Raw genomic sequence first — 20,635 nt, 5'->3', positions numbered from 1 at the left:
AAAGGAGTCCTGGTCTCCAGGAAACACATTCTCTCCTGTTCATCTCGGGGGGGGGGGGGCTTCCTTTTGAAGACCTGAAATGAGAAACACTCCCAAGAAGTCCCCGTTCCATTGGCTATCCTCCCCAGAGTGATGTTGGAGCCAAAGCCCAGAGTCTGGGTGGTGGGAGATAGAAGGGTTCAGCACCGTAGTCCGGGCTGATAAAACCAGTGTCCACCTCCAGCAGGCCAAAAGTGGCCTTTGGAAACAGACAGACTCCCAGTCCTGTCTTCTCCCTTCGTGGCATTGGATGAATTACTTACAATTTTCTAAGCCTTGGTTGCCTTATCTGTAAAACAAGCAGGTCTGCCTCACACAGGTGAGGAGGGTAAAGGAACCAAGGCCACTCTGAGTCTGGCTTGGTACCCTCAGTGAGCCAGGGTTGGCACCTGCTCTTCAAATCTCAGCAGGACCCAGAAGCACTCTGTGCAGCTCTGACTTCAAACTCCTCCCATCTTTTAACCAAATACCCTACTCATCTCTACCAGCATAAATCTGGTCTTTAGGTAAACACCTGGAAGCCTTGCTAAGGCTTCATCGTCCCTCTTTGTGAATGTACCCATGTCCTGGGCTCACTGAACGATGGTGTCTGACATAGGTGTCATGAGACAGCTTCCCTCTGAAGCGCACCTCAAGACCATGGGCCCTCAGTCTGCATCTCATCATCCACCTGTCTGGGCCACTTCATACCTTGGCTGCTGTGGACTGCTGACTCTTGGGAGACATTACTGTCATAAGGACGGCTGGCCTCCTCTCAGGACCTCTGTTCTGGAAGACCTGAGTCCACACACTTTCCTCCAGGCAGGAGGCAGGGATGGCTGGCAAAAATGAACTCTTTCACCCAATACTGGAAAGGGAAGTGACTTTGGCACTCGAGTGGGAAAGCTGACAGGACTGAGGGTAAACATCACTTGTGCTGTCAATCCTGACCACATCTCAAATTCCTCCTCCGAGTCAGAGCGAGTCAGAGTGAGTCAGAGTGTATGCGCTGAAGTGCAGCTGGGTCAAGCCAAGAACGTGGGTCAGATCAAACAAAGCACTTCTGCAAGACTGATCTTATCCAGAGTAGTGCACAAATGGTTAAGGAAGGCTGCAAAGCTAAGGAAGATGGCCTCATGAAGGAGGTGAGCCTGAGGGAGCAGCCACCTTAAGACCACCTTCTGTAGCTCATTTCGCCTCGGCAACCTCCTATCCCTCCATGTTTAGTCCTCAGGGTTCTCCAGCCTCCCAGATCTGGGCCCTCATTGACATGCCATGCCCCCTTCTTCCCTCCCATTTGCTTTCTCAGGGCCTCGGGTGTCCCTGCACATCTCACCCCACAGGCCCTACTTTCCCATGGTCTTTGCACCTGCCCTTGGTGGCACTTTCCATTTGCCACCACACAGGTTTGCACCGTCCCGGCTCCCAGTGAGGACAGGGATGGTCCTTGCTCACTGCTATATGTTTAGCACCCTGCTCATTTTCATTCACTGAAGGAAGGAGTGGACCAACACAACAGCCCTTGAGCCACCAGCCCAGGCAGGAAGACCTGATTCTTGGCTCTGACAGCAAATACACAGCCTGGAAGTCACCTGCACAGGTGCCCTGATCGAACACCGGGCACACAACAGCCATAGCCTCAGTAAGCCACAGAGGGTCCAGCTGCAAACCAGGGCTCAGAGCAGAGAGATGTGTATAAGAGACAGGCTCAACAGATAATGCAGGAAGTAAGGATTATGCATAATGGACTCTTGATTCCTTTGTTCCACAAAAGTGGGAGACTCCATTATTCCCATAAAGCTCCTATGGAGCTAAATGNGGGGGGGGGGGGGGCGGTGGCACCCTACACAGTTGTCCTACTTAGCCAGCCTCCTTCCTCAGGCTGTGTCATAGGATTCTGAGTGCCTGTGGGGCCAAGAATGCTCAATGGTGTCACCTGTCTTCTCAGGCTCTAGCAGGTACAGAGAAAAAGTGCCAGCGCCAAAAAAACAGATGCTAGGACCTGAGTGCCAACAATCACCCCAGACACCTGGTGACTTGTTTGACCTGAGAGGTAAAGACACCTCAGTGATACAGAATGGGCAAGCCCAGATGGCATCAGGGTCCCCAATTCAAGGTACCCAGAAGTCACTTGGTAGCTATGGGATCAAAGTCAAATCTTGAGTCAAAAAGTAAGGTTAACACTCCCAAGGAGCTAAAGGGACACTCAAGGCTGGCCAACTATGTGCAGCACCACACATCATGAGTGACATGCACTTCAACCTCACGGGAAGTAGGAAGCTCACCTTTAGCAGTATCTGGGCAAAAGGATACTGAGGTGTGGGTTCTTGTGAGCTTTGGCCAAGCGCCTGAGGTTTTAGGAAATTCCCAATGAAACAGGAAGTGGCTTCTTCCTCAGGTAATTTCTACTTTATCCCTTTTTTTCCCCCAATTCTACAGTTCTTAGTCACCCTCCTTACTCTTTGCTCTTCAAAGACAGTTTTTATAAGCTTTTGTGCCTGGAAGTTGAAGCGGTCACCGTCTGGGTTCTTAATAAGAGAAGTGACAAAACAGATGGCCCAGTGCAGAGTCAGCTTTACAGAGGGACAGAGCCCTGGACTAGGTTCCTCCTAGCTCTACAGGCATCTCTTGCCCCTTCCTGTCAAGACAGTCTGATCCCATAAATCAACACAGTCCAGGATTTTAGTGACTGGCATTTCTATCTCCCCTCCATTTTACCCACTGAAGTTCTCCCATCTGCAATGGTGACAGACCACTGTGCAGGACACTCTGAAAAGGTGGAAGGGCTGCTGCTCATGTCTTTCCTATTCACAGCCCTAGGGAGACTGAGGATGAGATTTGCATGACCACTCCAGGAAAAAGCCCCATTTTCACCCATCACAGAAGTCATTCCACTGACAGGAAGTTCCTTCCTCCAGGAGGCCTGCCTAAGGCTGAGGGACATAGAAGAGGCACGTGCCAATAGCCAAGAAAGGACAGGAAACAGTGCCAGAAATCTATGGCCCCAGAATACACAGCACCCACCAAAAATAACCAGTGATGTGGGAGAAAAGGTTACTGACTTTGTGAAACAGATCTGTCCCCACCCCAGGATCTTCAGTGCCCCCCCATATGCTGGAGAACCCACAGCCAGGCTGGAGCCATGAGGCCTTGTGAGGTGCACGTGCTGAGGCAGGTAAAGAGGCAACACACCTGGCAGAGTTTGTAAAATGTTTATTCCCCTGATAAAAGTTGTCCACAAAATATACGGGTCTTCAATTTTTATTTTTGCATGGCTCTTCACTCTGAATTACTGGCTCACAATCCAAGCCAGTTCTGTGTTTTGCTCTTCAAAATTGTATTATTGTTTTAAGGAGAAAGTTCTCACTGACCAGGAAATTACATAATGCAAATGAAATAAAAAATGGCCTACTGTGGGTACCCCAGGTTACAGAGCAGCTCTCGGCGGGCAAGCAGTTCTCCCGCCTCTTGCAGCAAAGGGAATCACAAGAAGGCCATCGGCACCTGCACCCCCCGCACCCCACCACCAGATAAAGGCCAAGCTTCTCACTATTCATCCATGCTGCTCAGGCCCCAGACAATTCAATAGAAGGCTAAAATCCAGTCAATCGCCTCACTTCCTCTTCTTTGTAGAATATAATTTTTCCTCAAGCGGGACTGGAACAATGCCTTCACACTCTTTTACTTCCTGGGTCAGAGGGTGTTTAACAACATTTGGTCTGATCACATCGACATCTCGAGACAAATGCTCCATTACACTATCAACAACTGTTGTTGGTGCATAAAAATCCACCAGGAAATACCTGCAATAAAATAGAAATTGGTGAATTCCTGCATTCTGAAGTGTTCTACAATTCTGATCAATGTTTTCATTTTACTCTTCCCAGATATACACCAACTACTCATAAACACAAGACCCCTTCATTAAAACAGAAATTCAGCTTACGAGCATGCAGTATACACCCAACCTGCCTGGCTCTCCCCATTATACTCCAGTGGAAATGTGAATGTAAACTAACTTTATGGCAGCAAAAAGGCATTATGACATACTGTGGGAAATACAAGAAAATATGGTAAAATTATGGGGCAAGAACAGAATTTTCTAGCCCATTAATAAGACTGGATTTTTTTAGGCCATCAGTTGCTATTCTTTGTAAAAACATCCACAAGGTAGTCTTCTAATTTTCCCAAGGATTTTGGGTGATTTAATGCACCTAAGAGATACAGTAAGGACCACCAGTTAACTACACAAACAAGGAAAAAGAAGACTACATTGACTACATTGTATGTACAAGAAATGACAAGAAACAAAAAGAAAATGCCTTGAACTTTGGGGTAAGAAAAAGAAAGCACATGCATCTCAGGGTGGGCCGATGCTCACGGGCCCTGCAGAAAGCCGTAGTTTAAGGACTCACGGCCCCCTTGCTCCCTCGGGCCTGCTGGAGGAAGTCACAAAGGACAAAGCACCCTCCTCTGCACAACCCTCTTCATGGTTCTAAACACTGGAGCCTCCCTTGTACTCTTTGAGGTGGACCACAGTGCACTTAAAGAGCCATGTCGGCACAGTAGTTGGGAATTTGGTGACGTTCTAGCTGGCAGTTTTTCAACATCACCTACTTTGTTCTAGCCACACCTATTCTCCTGGCCTTGGCCCTCACTGCTCCCGCAGGTAGAAATGTTCTTTGTCCAAGTTCCATGCGCCTCATCCCTCACTTCCACACGGCTCTGTCCAAATGTCGCCTGCTCAGAAGCCATCTCTGACTTCCCTAAAGTGGCATACCCGCCCCAGCCACCAAGCCTCAGATGCTGTCTCCCTTGCTCAGTGCTTTCCCAGAGCACTCAGTCACCCTGGCACAGTATGTGTTTGTTTACTGGGTGCCCCACTCCACTAAAACTAACTGATATAGAGAGAAGGTCTTTGTTGTCCCCAGCATCCTGAATAGCCTGACATCAGCAGGTCCAGGGAAACTCTTCCACAGTGGTGGTGCTGGCGTGAACTGTGCAATTCTCATAGAAAGCACCAAAAACCACATTGAAAATGAACACGTTCTGCAAGGAAGAAAGTCACAAGAAAAAGGATGGCATTCTATGTAATTTAATACAAAGAAAGTTCAAAATTTGCAAGCAAATTTCTGGGGACTGAACTCAGGGGTACTCTAATCATTGAGATACATACCCAGCCCTTTTAATTTTAAGATAGGGCCCCACTAAATTGCTGAGGCTGGCCTCAAACTTAATCCTCCTCCCTCAGCCTCCTAAATTGCTGAGATTATAAGCACGTACCCACTGCACCCAGCTTAAATTTTGAGTGACTGTTTCTTCTTAGCTAGCACTACTGGGAAAATCATTCAGGTAAACAAACAAGAGATGGGAAAACATGTGCCAAGCAAAAAAAAAAAAAAAACTAATCAAAATAGAGCGCAAGAGGTTATAGCAGTATCAGATGAAGTGGCCTCTGAAGCCAAGAAAATACCAGGGATAAAAAGGAGAGAATTCATTCATGGTGGATTCAAAGAGAAGATAGCAACCCCAAATGTGGATGCACCAAATACCAGAGCTTCAGCATGCAGAAGGCAAGAATTCACAGTACTGAGTGGAGAAACAAATTCACAATCAACTGGAGACTCTTCACATTCTTCTCCCAGAAATTGAGAGAACCGGTGTGCAGGATATCAGCAAAGATAACAAAAAGTGAGCACCAACCAACTGGAAGTTAATGACATTTACAGAACCTGTCACTCGGCCAAAATAGGACACAGATCGTGTACCAAGGTCAAAGATATTCTCAGATATAAAATAAGTGTCAGTGAAGCTGGGGAGCCAAGGAGCAATCATGACAGTTAGCACCATGGAACCATGGTCAGCCACTTGAGCAAGGGGACCATGGCGGCCATACTGTGACAGGGAGATATATCAATAAAACCAATTCTCCAGGCCAATAACATCCATCTCATTACAACAGGGAACAGTCCACCCTGTTATCAACTGCTTATGAGTGATGAATTTAACACATCTATTGTCTTTTATGTTGACAACACAATTGAACTCTCTTGTTGTTGTCAACTTACTGTTAACACTCTGAACTCTGAAAGATGGAGAGAGAGTAGTTAGTTTGATGGACTTAGAAGTTTTGAAATCAGCTGAAACAGGTGGATTGAAGGTTGGCCATATAGTGCCCTGTAATGAAGGACGTGGCAGGAGCAAGTAGTTCTTTCCCCACCTCAAACCAGCAAGCCCCAGCAATAGAATGGGAGCTCATCATCTATGGGTTATGGTGCCTCAAAGACATCTGGAAAACCTGGAGGAACCAGCCTATTACATCTTTCGGTTTGGGGGGGGGGGCATAGTCCAAAGTGGTACCCATTGCCAGCCCACTTCTTACCAGTCCAAGTGGACCATTTATGCTCATGTTAGCAACAAAAGTCAAATCTGTACCTGGAGCAATTCGAGGAGAAGTAAACTTTTCTCTATAGAACTAGTTGTTAAAAGTGGTAAAATCAAAGCTACTACTTTCAGTTGGCAAGTAGACAAGTTCTTTCTCCTTACTGAAGTTAAGAAGATGTATTATTTCTCAAAATGCACCCTGAAGATCGCTAACAAATAATTTTCTGCTGTTAAAAATGACTATGAGATGACTTTCAATGAGACTTGTGTCATGCCCTGTGAAGATGATCATCATCTACCTAAAGTTCAGTTTGATTTGACTGACATCGGTGACTTAGAGAACAAGTCTAAAGACACACTTGTAGACATAATCGGGATCTGCAAGAGCTATATAGATGCTTCTAAAATCACAATAAAATTTAACAACAGAGAAGTTTCTAAAAGAAATATCTATTTAATGGACATGTCAGGGAAAGTGGTGACTGCTACTCTGTGGAGAGAAGATGCTGACAAGTTTGATGGTTCTAGACATCCTGTGATGGCCATTAAAGGAGCCAGAGTTTTCCATTTTGGAGGACAGAACATTTCCGTACTATCTGAATTCAAGCACTGTCATTTTGAACCCTGACATCTCAGAGGCCTATAAGCTTTGTGGATGGTTTGACTCAGAAGAACAAGCCTTAGATGTTCCCTCTCTAATCTAAAGAGTGGAGAAGGAGGAGAAGGCAACACCAACTGGAAAACTTTATATGAGGTTAAATCGGAGAACTTGGGCCATGGTGACAAGGCTGACTATTTAGCTCTGTAGCAACAGTGGTGTCTTTGCAAAGAGAACTGTATGTACCAGGCTTGCCCAACTCAGGGCTGCAATAAGCGATTGACCAACAGAATGGATTATACCACTGTGAAAAGTGCGACAGTGAATTTGCCAATTTTAAATACAGCATGATCTTGTCGGCAAATATTGTAGATTTCCAAGAAAATCAGTGGGTGACTTGTTTCTAGGAGTCTGCCAAAGCTATCCTCGGACGAAATACTGTTTATCTTGGGGAATTAAAAGAGAAGAATGAGCAGGCATTTGAAGAAGTTTCCCAGAATGCCAACTTTCTATCCTTTACATTCAGAATCAGGGTCAAACTGGTGACCTACAATGATGAGTCTCAAATTAAGGCCACCATGATGGATGTGAAACCTGTGGACCACAGAGACTACAACAAAAGACTGATGATGAACCCCAGGAGAAATGCAGTGGTGTAGGAGAGCAGTGTGAGTGGGCACAAGTTTGAAAGTGCAAAAATGGAGTCAGTCTCTTCCCACCTCCACATAACAGTCAGAGTGTAGAGCACCTCTGTGGTGGAGTGGAAGTTTCCCCTGTATGCACCTGTTGGGACTCAGCCAGAGCACAAAGTGTTCAGAGGGCTATGGTGCAAACTGTCAGACCCAGGCATCAGTGGCAGGCATCACAGCCAGTCCCTCTGACTTTTATTAAAATTTCATTATCTTCAAGCAGTAATTATGTCACAATTGACACTAACTCTATAAACAGTGAGATAAATTATGTCACTCAAAAAATAAAAAATAAGTGTCAATAAATCTAAAGGAACTCAAATAATAAGAAATATCTTCTAAATATTGAATGCTAAAATGCACATTTAAATGAAGAATGGATTAAAAGAAATCAAAAGGAAAATTACAAAGTACTTTAAAATAAATGAAACTATAACATATTGAAAATTTGGGGATGCCACAAAAATAGTACATAGTGAAAAATTGAGCCCTAAAAACACTGATATAAGTAAAAAGCAAGTCCTCAAATCAATGATGTCAGTTTCTACCTCCAGAAACTGGAAAAAAGAGCAAATTAAATTCAATAATAGGGAAGAAGATAAGATGGATGGATTGGAGCAGAAATCTCTAAAAAGGAAAAACAATAATAATGAAACTAGTTCAGTGAGATCAATAAAATCAATATGTCTCTAGTCAGATCAATAAAAAATGAGGTAAGATAAATTATCACTATTAAGAAAGAGAAAAGTGAAATGAAACAGCCTTTTAAAGTACTAAAAGGATAGTTGGGGATATTATGAACTGTTTTGAGGCCTGCATTATCTTATACCAAAACCAAAGACATCACAGAAAAAGAACAGATTGATTTCTCATATGCACAGATGAAAAAAATTCTAGATAAAATTTCAGCAAAATGATCACTATAATATATAAAAAGGACAATCTATCATGACCAATCAGGGCACATATCAAAAATATAATATTGGCTTAACATGTGAAAAAAATACATCAACCAATGTATTGTAACAATGTATTGTTACATTTTGTTAGTTACTAACAAAACATTTTAAAACCCCACAATCATTTCAATACAGGTGAATAAAAGCATTAACCAAAATACCCTACTCATTCCTGATAAAATTCTCAGGAAACCAGAGAGAATTAGAAAACTTCCTCAATCCTACAAAGGACATCTTTAAAAATCCTACAAATAGTATTTACCAACTGATAAAATTCAGCTTTCCCCCAACATTGGAAACAAACAAGAATGTCCTCTATAGTATCCATTTTATTCAACAATGCACTGAAAATGCTTGCTAGTGTAATAAGGCCAGAAAATCAAATAAAAAGGGGATAGACTGTAGCTCAGTGGTACAGCACTTGCCTAGCATGCACAAAGCCCTGCATTCAATCCCAAATACTGTGGGGGCGGGGAGGGGAGAAGAAATAAAAAGCTTCCAGATTGTTAAAGAAGGAAATATAACTGTCTTTATTTGCATATGACATGACTATTGAGAAGACCTAAAGACATTATTAAAAAGATTGGAACCACTGAGTTTGGCAAAGCTGCGCAATACAAAATTAATAGACCAAAAAATGACCTTAGTTTACTATATTAACAACAAATAATCAGACATTGGAAATAAATGTGAATACCAGTAGAGAAATATATAATTTTCAAGCAGACTTTTCAAAATCCTTATACAAAAACTGAACTTTGTTCCATACTTGTATCATATAAGAAAATGAGCTTCAAAATGGAACATAGATTTAAATGTGAAACATCAGGCCATAAAACTTCTGGAAGAAAACATAGAAAAGTCTTTGGGACCCCAGGTGAAGCCAAGTGTCCTCAGATACAACACCAATGCAAATTAAGACTTAGTTTAATATTAAAATGACTATGATCAAAAAATTTAAAAACTGTTGATAAAATACTATTACCCAGAATACAATCTTGAAAACACATTTCATGAAGATACATAACGACAAAAAACAGCACATGAAAAGATACTTAAAACCATCAATCATTGATAAAATACAAATTAAAGCCACAAAGTGATTTCTGCCAAAATAGCTAAATTTAAAAAGACTGACCATAACAGGTGTTGGTAAGGACTGAGAGAAACTGGAACTCTCATATACGAGTAGTGGGACTGTCAATGCTCTAACCAATTTGAGAAAACATTTGACATTTTCTTGAATAGTTAAAAAATACATAACTGCTATTATGATCAAGCCATTTTATTTCTAGATTTACCCAAGAGAATTTAGAGCACAGGTCCATACAATATCTGTGCCTTGCTGTCTGGAGCAACCCAGACTGGAAGCAATATGCATATCAGTCAAATGATAAGCATATGGTGGTAAGCAACTCAGCAACAACAAGGAGTTAGACTCTTGATACACACTATTGACATGTCTTAAAACAATTATTTCAAATGAAGAAACTGGAGTAAAAAGAGTACATACTGCCTGATTGCATCTAAGATTCCAGAAAATAAAAAACAAATCTGAAATGAAAGAGAGCAATTGGGTTGCTTGGGGTGGAGGACAAGAGGGAAGGGATCACAAGGACAGGAGAAGACAGGATGACGAAAGTTTATTATCTTGATTGCGGTGATTTCATGGGTGTGTGTGTATATCAAAACTTATTAAATTGTATACTTTAAATATGTGCAGTTTTATTGTATATCTATTAAATTACCTCTATAACGTCATTGATTTAAAAATAGTACTTAGGAAGCTGAATGTGCAGGACTTGGTAAATGACCTGATAATGGGGTAGGAAAGACAAGGGAGCAGTTACAACCAATGAAGCCTCCTAGATTCCTTGAAAATTGAAGCAGAAATGGTGTAAACTCTTCCATCATTTTATGAGCTTCTTGAGATAAGTGACTTGCACACATATTTGCTTACTCTGGAAACTACGCACCAACCTGGCCAGGGCTTAATTCTACTTGCTTATTTCTATCCCCATACGGCAGACAATAGGGTTGCAATCACCTAACTAATGAACTACTCATTTGTTCCACATTTAATTATTGATTGCTTGCCTTGAACAAGGCTCTGGAGTAGAGCCTGAAAAATAAGTGTGAACAATCTCAAATTACCTGCTCTATGCCAGCACCAGTCTTTTCCTCACTTTCCTTGCCCTCCACTAATTCTATTTTGGCCACCTGGTGGCAGGAGGAGAGCTTCCCCAGCACTTCTTTCTTCCCATTTATTCATTTGTTCTTTTGCTCACTATTCATCAAAATGTCCTTCCAAGCTACCATGCAGGAGTTGTGACCTTACTCTGTCTGCTAGCATTCCCACGACAGCAGGTAGTTTTCCTTTGAACATATATGTACTCTCTGCGCACCTCCCTGCTTCTTTCTTTGCCTTTAGTTTCTTACTTCATTCCACTTGTACACCTGTGCGGGCAGCTTAAGGGCAGTGTGTCGGATAACATGGGAGGGAGGTGCTCAGCAAGGGCCTGGGCTGCTTTGAGGCACCAACTGACAGAGTCATCACCACTGCCAGCCCTGTTTAGCAAGTCCACAGCCATCTCCTGCTCCCCCAAGTAAAGGCTGCCCTTCAACTTCCTCAAATACTGTCTGGGGTTGTCTCAGTTTTACTTATAATATCATTAATGGCAAGAACTGTTTTCTTCCATTTTCTATTCAATTGCATCGCAGGTCTAAGGCACTTTTGTGGGCTATCTTAGAAGTTAGCCCACATGTTCTAAGAGAAAGTATGTTTACAGCTGCCACTAAAACAAAGTGTATTTACATCCTCTGTCGATCAATCCTCAGTCTTCCTAAACCATGTTCTTCACAGACCAGCACTCACCAGATAATCCTAAGAAACACAACCAGAGCTTCTGGATATCATTTTGTGATATGGGCAAAAAGAATAGAAGCCAGATAGATCACAAACCTCATATTTCAGAACTTAAAAAGAAAGAAGTGCCTTACATAATAACAGCACTCTCTAATTTTCAAAGTGCTTTCATATCTTTTAAACAGCTTCTGAGGAGGATGAAGGGCAGCAGAAACCCCACTCCATGGGAGAAATTAGGAAAGTGGAAGAAGAGGAAGTGGAGCTGAGTGCTGTTGTGTGGTTCCAGCAGTGCTCTCCCAGCCACGAAGACTCCTGGAACTTTCTAGTGTGTGGTTTCCCTACACTCTGCCCGCACCAAGTCTTAGAATCTAACATCACTAAAAGAGACTCCAGAAAGGTTCCCTCATTAGCCTGAGCTCACTCAGCTACTAAGTGGCCATAGCCAGGACTCAAACAGAGCAACTTTAGTACGCGAGAAGCCACTGACTGCTTGGTAACGAAATGAGTTACAAAATCATAGACTAACTGCTAGAAAGGACAATAAGGACAATGCAGCCCAACCCTTCACAGGAGAATACCAAAGCCAGAAAGGGAAGTGATCTGCCCCAGGTCACAAAGATTTAAGAGGCAAGCTCCAGACTCCAGACCCCAGACCACACAGCTCCTCCCTCTATCTGTAAAACCAAGTCCTAGAAAAAGGTCTGGAAATTCTAGGACTGGGCTGTGGAATGGCTTCTGGAAGCTCCCTATTGCCACCAAAAGCCCACTCTTTACTCTCTCAATTCCTTCATGACACTCCTTCAACAACCAAACCCTAAGTGCTGGCCAAAATGCAAATGGTTTGCACCCACAACCACAGCTTGTGACTGTCATTTCACGCTTATCTCCCTGCTGATCTGTGCCTGCGGCTGTTGAGGGCAAAGACTGCTTCCACTCCCGTGGCTCCTTCCTTATTACACCATGAAAATTTCCATGAAAAGGAAATGTGGCCAAACAGAAAAAGGGGAAAGTGGCTCAGAGATGGGAAGATCTTACTGTGTTCACTCCCTGCTGAAAGGTGAGCTCCTTACCTCCCCACCATAAGGTTACCAAGCAGAAGTTCAGGACACACACAACCTGTCTCCCTGAGTGGCCCAAGAACACAGGTAAATGGTTCATCATGTCCCTCCCATATATGAAGGATCAATTATTTGTTACTTCCAGTAAAGATTCCTCCTCCAACCCGACCTACTGTCAGAGCAAACCTGATTATTGAGTACCCTACAGGCAAACCTCAGGAGTCTGAAACGATGAGGGGGGACGTTCTCCTGGAACACACAGTCTAGCTGCAGAGAGAAGATGCAAGGGCTGCTGTGCCAGCAGAAACCCAGGATTCCATGACTTCAACAAGATTCCCATTCCTGCTGGAGACTGTGGCAATGCCATGACAATCACAGACACCCAACTGTGGGCTGCTGGGCTTAGCTAACAACAGATGACTCAAAGAATGAGAATGAGGCTTTTTGCAGATGTGAGAATAAACACCCAGGAGAGCCTTGTAACCCACTTGGAGTTGTGGATCCAGACAGTTCCTGAGGCCTGAGGGGGGATACCATTCACATGACAGCTCAAGTCCCAAAGGTTAGGTGGAAAAAATGACCTTGGAACTATCTTGATGTCCACTCTCTACATCCTGATCACGCATCTGAAATTCAGGAGCTGAGTTCAAGGGCAGGATGCAGAAAAGCACTCAGAGTCTCCCAAGGAATCTGGGAGCCCTTGGCTCCACCTTCACCCTGCCTGAGAGAGGAAAGGAACCAGAAGATTACAGAGTCACCATGAGATTACCAATGCTTGCTTCCTGCCCTCACCAATGTAGGCAGAATCAGAACACAAGACCTGAAATCCTACACGTGGACTCTCTTATTTCCATCTATATCCTCACTATAAACTCCTCACTATAGTAGAATAATTTAGAGTTATGACTATACTGCAACTATCCAAAAGCAGACATTGCAATGAGGAAAAAATAATAAAATACTGCAAAGAGCTAGCTTTCCGTTTTCTATTTTCCATTTTATTCTAGTCAGTGATTGAACCAATAAGTAGACAATCATTTTGGAAAAACAATCTAAAATCTAATTCCCAGCACCTTCAGCCATGTGCTGCATGGTGTAAGGGAAATGGTTCTGCATGCATACAAGGTAGCCTAAGCACTACCACTGTCTAAAACATATAATGCCTCGCAATATTTGCTTTAAAGTGTGTCTCCCCATGTGTGGTTCTATTATAGAATCTGTTCATCTACGAGGCTGGTATCAGCTTTCCTAAGCACATCTCTTCCCTACAGAAAAGCCTGAACTTGTAAGCACACCAACTTTGCAGAAGTGGAAGAGAAGAGGGGCCAAAACAGGTTCAGTACACTAAGGCATTTTCTTTTTCTTTTTTTTTAACTGGGAAAAATATTTTCTTTTTTCAAGTTTTTTTTTTCTTAGTACTAGAATTACATATAATACTGGGATTTGTTGTTACATATTTGTACATGAACACAACAAAATTTAGTCAATTTCATTCCCCGCAAGTCATTTTTTATCAGATACCAACATTCAAAAGAACAGTCAAGTACTCTCCAGGCTGAACTTACCCACATGGTCTTCAAAGTGTCAATTTACCTTCCTTTCGATTTCTTAAGACATTTTCACACTAGAAAACTCTTTCAGAGATCTGAAAAGACCCAGAGAAACAGCTTCCAGGACAAACTGTGCTCAATGCTTGAAAAAATGAATACCATCCACAGCAGTGTCCTCATGAGGGAAACAGCTGCTTTCCATGTCCCCAGGGTCATCCTAGACCCTGGGTACCACTTGGTCATCTTCTGACACCAGACTGTGCAGACTGCCTGCGGCTGCCAGTTCCCAGTCCCACTCCTCCAGGTTTTAAGGGAGAAAATTTGTTTTCTTGTAGTATACTTAAATGCAAGAAAGGTGGGGTTTTTTTAATTGCATTTTTGTCTTAACCCTGTATTTACAAGTTTTCTACAAAAAGAGCTTGCTTGAATTAGAGTTATATTCTTTGTATGTCTCTCTCAGACAACCTCCCCTTCCCCCTGTCAGACAAGTGGAAATTTCCACTGAAGCACTCAGTGGCGCCCAGTGGGTGGAGGAGGTAGAGGAGGGGGAGGGAGGGCTTTGCAGCCTTGAAGCATCTTGGAGCCTTTTTGTAGATAGGAAACAGATCTGTTTGGATGCCAGTTCCTAGACTATATTGGTTAAATCTTTCTGGATTCAGGCTTCACAGAGACAGTAAATTATTCACCTTAAAAACAAGGCACTGTCTGCATGCAAAAGCCTCATTTCTTTTTATATCAATTGGGTCTCATTTTAAGAACCTTACAAAGCAGAATCCTTACAAATCTTGGGGTACTGCCACTTAGAAACCTCCCAGGACTCAACAGCCTTGCCTTGAAACAGGCTGCAGCGTACCTATACTCAAGAATGGGGTCAGGATGCTGGCCTTGACTTGATGCTGGCAGGAAAGCACAAGAACATGGAAATGTTAGCTAACGGGAAAACTACAGAGGAGAATCAATCTCCTCTAGAGATGGTGCCAGCACTCTTGGAGTAAACTGCCGATACACTTGGGGAGCAAGTCAGTAAAATTCCACTGATTCACCATAGAGTCAGTTATTTTTATCATTCTGCTTACCCGTAAATAGAACGGTATCTTGTATGTAGGCCAGCAGAACTTTGCTGTAAGCACCTATCCAAATTTTAAAGTGGATGAGAATGGAAAAAGAAGGGGAAAAAGAGGCAGAACCCCCTTTACTACTGAAGAACTCTTTATTTACAGGTCCAGCAGGCAGCACAGTCTCACAGCACTAAATAAAGTCAGACCAAGTAAATGGAGTCTAACACCACTGAGGCAGCCTTTTACAGCACACAGAAGCCCAACACTGAAATATGGACCAGCTTCCTCCGTCTATAGTTCTCTCTGCTGCACTGGAATCTCTCCCTGTCCAGCCCCATCTAGTGGAAAGAGGATCTCAAATGGTGTGCATGTCAACTAGTACCCAGTAAGCTACCTGCCCCTTTACAAGGGTCTAAAGGAGCATCAACTCCCACTGCTCCCCACTCTGTGGGGCACATCCTTCCCTTTCAGACAGCGAGGAATATAGCAAGCATATTCACAGCACCTTGCCTTCCCCATGGAGTAGACAAGCACATCAGGGTGGGCACATGAAAGCACAGGGGGGAGTTAATGAAGAGGCCTGTAAGAGACTACAGCAAATCCAGAACTAGGAGCAGTTCCTTGCTGTCCTAAGACCCCCTGCCCCTCTAGGTTGGGCACCAGTGGTTTCCAGACACTGCCTGGTGACAACAGGTTGTAAATGAGGCCAGAAATCTCCATCTGGAAAGCTGGTTCAGGAGAATTAAAAGTCCCCAACCACCCCAAACAACAGGTGCAGCTGGTCAACTTCACTGTTTTTAAGTTCACATCACCTGGTAGGGGTGAGGGGAACTTGGCTTGAGACAGTATCGCCCTTGGGGAAATAGAAAACTAGTGTGAACCCCTTTTATTAAGGTGTCTGAGATATTGACCCCATCCCTGATAAGGGTGAACAGACCCAGGCTCCATTCTGCTGCCAGATAGAACAAAGACTAGTATCTTTAAAAACAAATTTAAAATGGTCCTCAGCTGAACATGAATGGCCCATCAACTTCTGACCCTCAGAGAAAATGAATTGAGTATATTTCTGTGGACCAGACTTGGAACTTAACCAAGTTGTTCCAGTGGGAAAACAGTTCTTAGTTACAAACAATGAACTTACAGACAAATTTCTGGAACATACTTATCTCTAAAGTAGGGACTGACCAAATTAATATTTGGGATGGAAATGACTATATTTTTATTTTTGGCATAACCTGGATATAGGCTGATAAAATAATAAGTAATGGCACCATTCCCAAAGTGTCCCCCGCTGGAAGACATCCCTGATAACTCTAAGGCAGTGGCTCTCTCCTTGCCAGGCACTGTCTATCCTTCAGCCCATCTGGCCTATATGCAGCAGGGGGCCAATCTGGGGGAGGAGGTAGGGATAGAGAATGGCAGTGGTAATCACCCAACATGCTGGGAAACTAACTGTGATAGGGACAGCTGGTTGTCAGCCTGGGCCTGGCCCTACTGCTATGAGGCACCTTTACTCACAGTCCCTTTGTTGGTACCTAGATTACTAAGCAGCCAAGTCCCTAATTAGACGGAAAATTCCTTGACACTAGGAACCATCCTGAGACCTATGGATACCACTAGGACAGACCACTTCTTCTTGTGAATGTAAAAATAAAAGCACACAATACCAGCAATAATAGCACAATGGAATGTGATTCTCAAAGGGCATCTAGGCTTACTCCACAACCCAGCTAGAAGAATGGCTCTCACAACTAGCATCAAGATTAAAACTGGTGCCTTACCTAAACTGCAAATATATGTCGTGGCCTCCTCGGCTGCTGAAAATTAGCCAAAACTTTGACTACTAAATGCACAGGTGACAAGTCCACTCTGTTTCTTCTTAACTATTTTTTAAAAGTGAGACTTCTCCAGCTTCTAGCAACCAAGAGCACATAATCCACTTAATAAATATCTGCAATATCATTTTGACCATGTGCAATAATATGAATAGTTTGCCAACTGAAGGAAAAGTTGACTAAGGTTGGTGACTCCAGGGGACTGGCCAAAACCAAGAGAATATCCAACTAATCTCAAGCTCCCATCTGGACACATCACTGGCTTCTCTTTATCCAGTTAATTCCAATACACTTGCTCTCATATGCTCAGTGACCAAAAGTCACTGTGGAGAATATTCACAGTTTTTACAAAATTAAAAGGCAATATGGTCAATGGGATTTAACCGAAGGGCTTACCACCATTCATATGCCAATGCACATAAGTTTTTAGAAGGGAGTAAATCATGCAAGGCTTTCCATATCTAATTGATCACATACACCCCATTTTTGTTTTGAAGCTTCTCTATAAACACTGGGAAAAAGAGTACCTTTAAAACAAATAAATACCAGGCACTGACTTGTCTCAGAAAAATAAGCTAAACCTCTCCAACCACAGCTGGGAATCTCCTTTCTATGAATGTATACCACACACACATGTATACACTCTAAGTGTGCTGTCTCTCCTTTGCTAAGGATAGTGAAGTTAAAACAAACAAACAACAACAACAACAAACAGAAATTAGATCTTTAAAGGCGAATGTATTCAGTGAATGTAACCAAGTCCTTGGTGAAGCACATGCAGATATGGTCAGGAATTCAAAGTGCAGGGCTAGGGCTGTCAGCAGTTTCAGGGGAGTTCTTCTAAGACCTGAATTTATTCTACCCATAAAGAAAAGAGTGACCCCTGCCACACACACACACATATCCCCAGCACTGCACACAGAGGCCTGATACTAAAGGAGTTCATATGATGGCACTCAAAGTGTGATCCTAAACAAGCAACGTCAACATTCCCCCATGCACTTGTTAGAAGTGCATATTCTAGAGTGCTGGTCACACCAGCCCTCAAAAAAGTTATAAGTCCTGTGCTCGGAAAAACTGTAGAAGGAGGTCCTCCTACTGGATACCCCTGCAGTACCACATGAATGAGGAAACTGACTTTTCTCTCTGTACAGTGCCTTCCATCTGAGAACCTGGCTAATAATTCCTGGCCAGATCTTATATGCTCTGTTCTCTTTTGTTTGTTTGGAAATGGGGGTCTAAGTTGCCCAGGCAGGCCTTAAATTCCTGGGCTCAATTCATCTTTCTCCCTCAGCTGGGACTACAGGTGCCTATCACTACATGACTTATATGCTCCTTTATAAACAAAATCCACCATCTTGTTGTTAAAGCCATACCCATTTGTGTTTAAATCTAGAAGGAAGGAAGGAAAGAAGAAAAGGAGGGAGGGAGGGAACTTAGTTACACATACCCCTCACAATCTCCATTCCTCACTCCCTGATTGTGGAAGAAGAAGCCTAGCCATTGTGTATTTCCTGTTGCTTAGCAATGCTCAGGTACTCTCTTCCCAGGTGCTCTCAAGAAGCTGAACACTAGCATAAAATAATGTGAGGCAAGTAAAAGAGGAGGTCTGTAGCACATGCCACATCCCAGTAGAAGTTGAAATGCCGTAAGAAAGCCTCTGTTGAGGTGTGACTCCATTGAGGCCCCAACATGCATTCCACCTGCACATGACCACAAAACAAGACTGAAGCAGCATTTTGTCCACAAAGCACATCTGCAGAGATTATACTGCTTGATCCCCGGGACAATATGAATGAGAGAATGACCACCTGAATTCCATGCCCAAGGAAGCTGGAATAGAAAAGCTAAATGAATTGTTCACCACAGAGAGCTGCTGAGTACTGGAGGGAGAGTGGCATCTTTTGCCCCGGGCTTGCCCCACTGTGCTAAAGACTAATTCCATCTTCTCTAATACCGACCTACAAAACCCAACAAAATATGAGAAGATTCTTCCCCCAAACCAGAAACCTTGCATATAAAAAAGACACCACTAAAGCTTAAATAAGCTTCAAACCCCCTCTATACATTATTTACAAAGATAGTTATTAGCACAGTATCAAACCCTTGTTTGAGGAAGATGCTGTACCCTGTGAGAGAAAAAAATGCCACTACAGAAAACTGATCATTAATTGGAGTGGGTAAAACCATACTTCTCCCGTGGATTAGCTCTGCTGGTGTATACTGGTCAGAAGAAGCACATCTGCTTCTCTGCAACCTACATACTCAAAAAGAATGTGCTGAGTATGTGGACACACACTGTTCACTGAGGTGTTTTAAAGACAAAAGTTAAAAGAAAATGTCAGGGACAAAGATGTTCAGTTTGACAAGAAAAGCCTCCCATAATTGAGAGCTTATAAGCCTCTGTGTGTAGGATGGCCTATTTTGCTCTGATTATAGTCTGCCAAGGGCCAGCATAACTGCATCCTATTTACAACATGATACTGCTGTGATACAACCTGAATGACACCCAATAAAAGAGGGATTTGACTGCAAAATTATGATAATTTCTAAGATAGATAAGTATTCTCTAATGAGTCCATCAAAGACATTTTCCACGCACTTCATGAAGAAACTTACCCGCCTTTCCTGTGCTGCTGACTGTGGGCGAAGATCTTATAAGGAAGTACTCGCTCACCCAGGTTTTCCAAGTTCCTCACTATGGCTCCTTTGTCCATCAGGGCTTCTATTGTCCGTTTCAAAGCAGCAGCAGTCTCTGGCTGGTTTTTGATTGTTTGTTTTCATTTTTAAAGAGAAATAAAAAAAAATAATCATCACAATCAATATGAGAACTAGAATGATTAAGTGCAGTCAGTTCCAATCATAACACCTCTACTGGCAGGGATCTCTGGGTTAAAGCAACAGAAATTTGGTTTTGGTTAACTTAAGAGTGTGAGAGGAGATGTTTATTATAAAGATATGACAGCTCACAGACACAGAGGAAAAATATGGAGAATCAGGATTCAGAGAGTTCCAAGGTCAGATCAGCTCCAAGAACCTGGGAGGCAGGAACTTATGAGTGGCTTCTTCAGAACACCTGAGCCAGGTACAATCAGTACAAATCACTGGTCAGTCCTTGTATCTTATGACTTGAACTCCAGGAGAAGAGCATCCTGTTGTCTGAACACCTTAGTTGACCATTCTACCAAAACCACAGCCTGTAGTTCCCGAAATATTAGAAGATGGGCTGGAGCTGGAGCTCAGTGGTAGAACACCTGCCTCAATGTGTGAAGCACTGGGTTCAATTCTCAGCACGACATAAAAATAAAGAAATTGTGTCCATCTACAACTAAAAAAATATTTTTTTAAAAAAAGAAATGTTAGAAGGCTATAACTAAAAGGGGGAAGGATAAGTCCCAATCTCTGCCCTCATGGAGCTTACAATCTAATAAAACACATGGAAGAAGATCAGAAAGAAGAACAAAAGAGTAGCAGAGAGACCAGGGGGCTCATGGAAGGAAGAAACACCTTTAGTTGGGAGAATGGCCTCATTAAGGAAAGCTTACATGGCAGGAGCCCTGAAAATGAAGACTGGAGATGGAACACACAAACAAACCAGGCACCAAGTACAGGAATAAGGG

At 43.0% G+C, this 20,635-nt stretch overlaps 1 protein-coding gene and 1 pseudogene across 1 annotated transcript; one reads left to right on the top strand and one right to left on the bottom strand.

The window, feature by feature from the left end:
• Positions 1 to 3,215: 3,215 nt before the first annotated feature.
• On the bottom strand, positions 3,216 to 19,792 carry Mrps6 (mitochondrial ribosomal protein S6; the record flags this gene model as incomplete). Its single annotated transcript, XM_015478344.2, has 2 exons — positions 3,216 to 3,821; positions 19,635 to 19,792. Coding segments are annotated over 2 exons (348 nt in total), but the record flags the coding sequence as incomplete, so codon positions are not given.
• On the top strand, positions 5,875 to 7,659 carry LOC107136452 (annotated as a pseudogene).
• Positions 19,793 to 20,635: the final 843 nt, after the last annotated feature.

Source organism: Marmota marmota, unplaced genomic scaffold (assembly GCF_001458135.2).
Source record: "Marmota marmota marmota unplaced genomic scaffold, marMar, whole genome shotgun sequence".
Lineage (NCBI taxonomy): Eukaryota > Metazoa > Chordata > Mammalia > Rodentia > Sciuridae > Marmota > Marmota marmota.
This window is presented reverse-complemented; position numbering and strand designations above follow the sequence as displayed.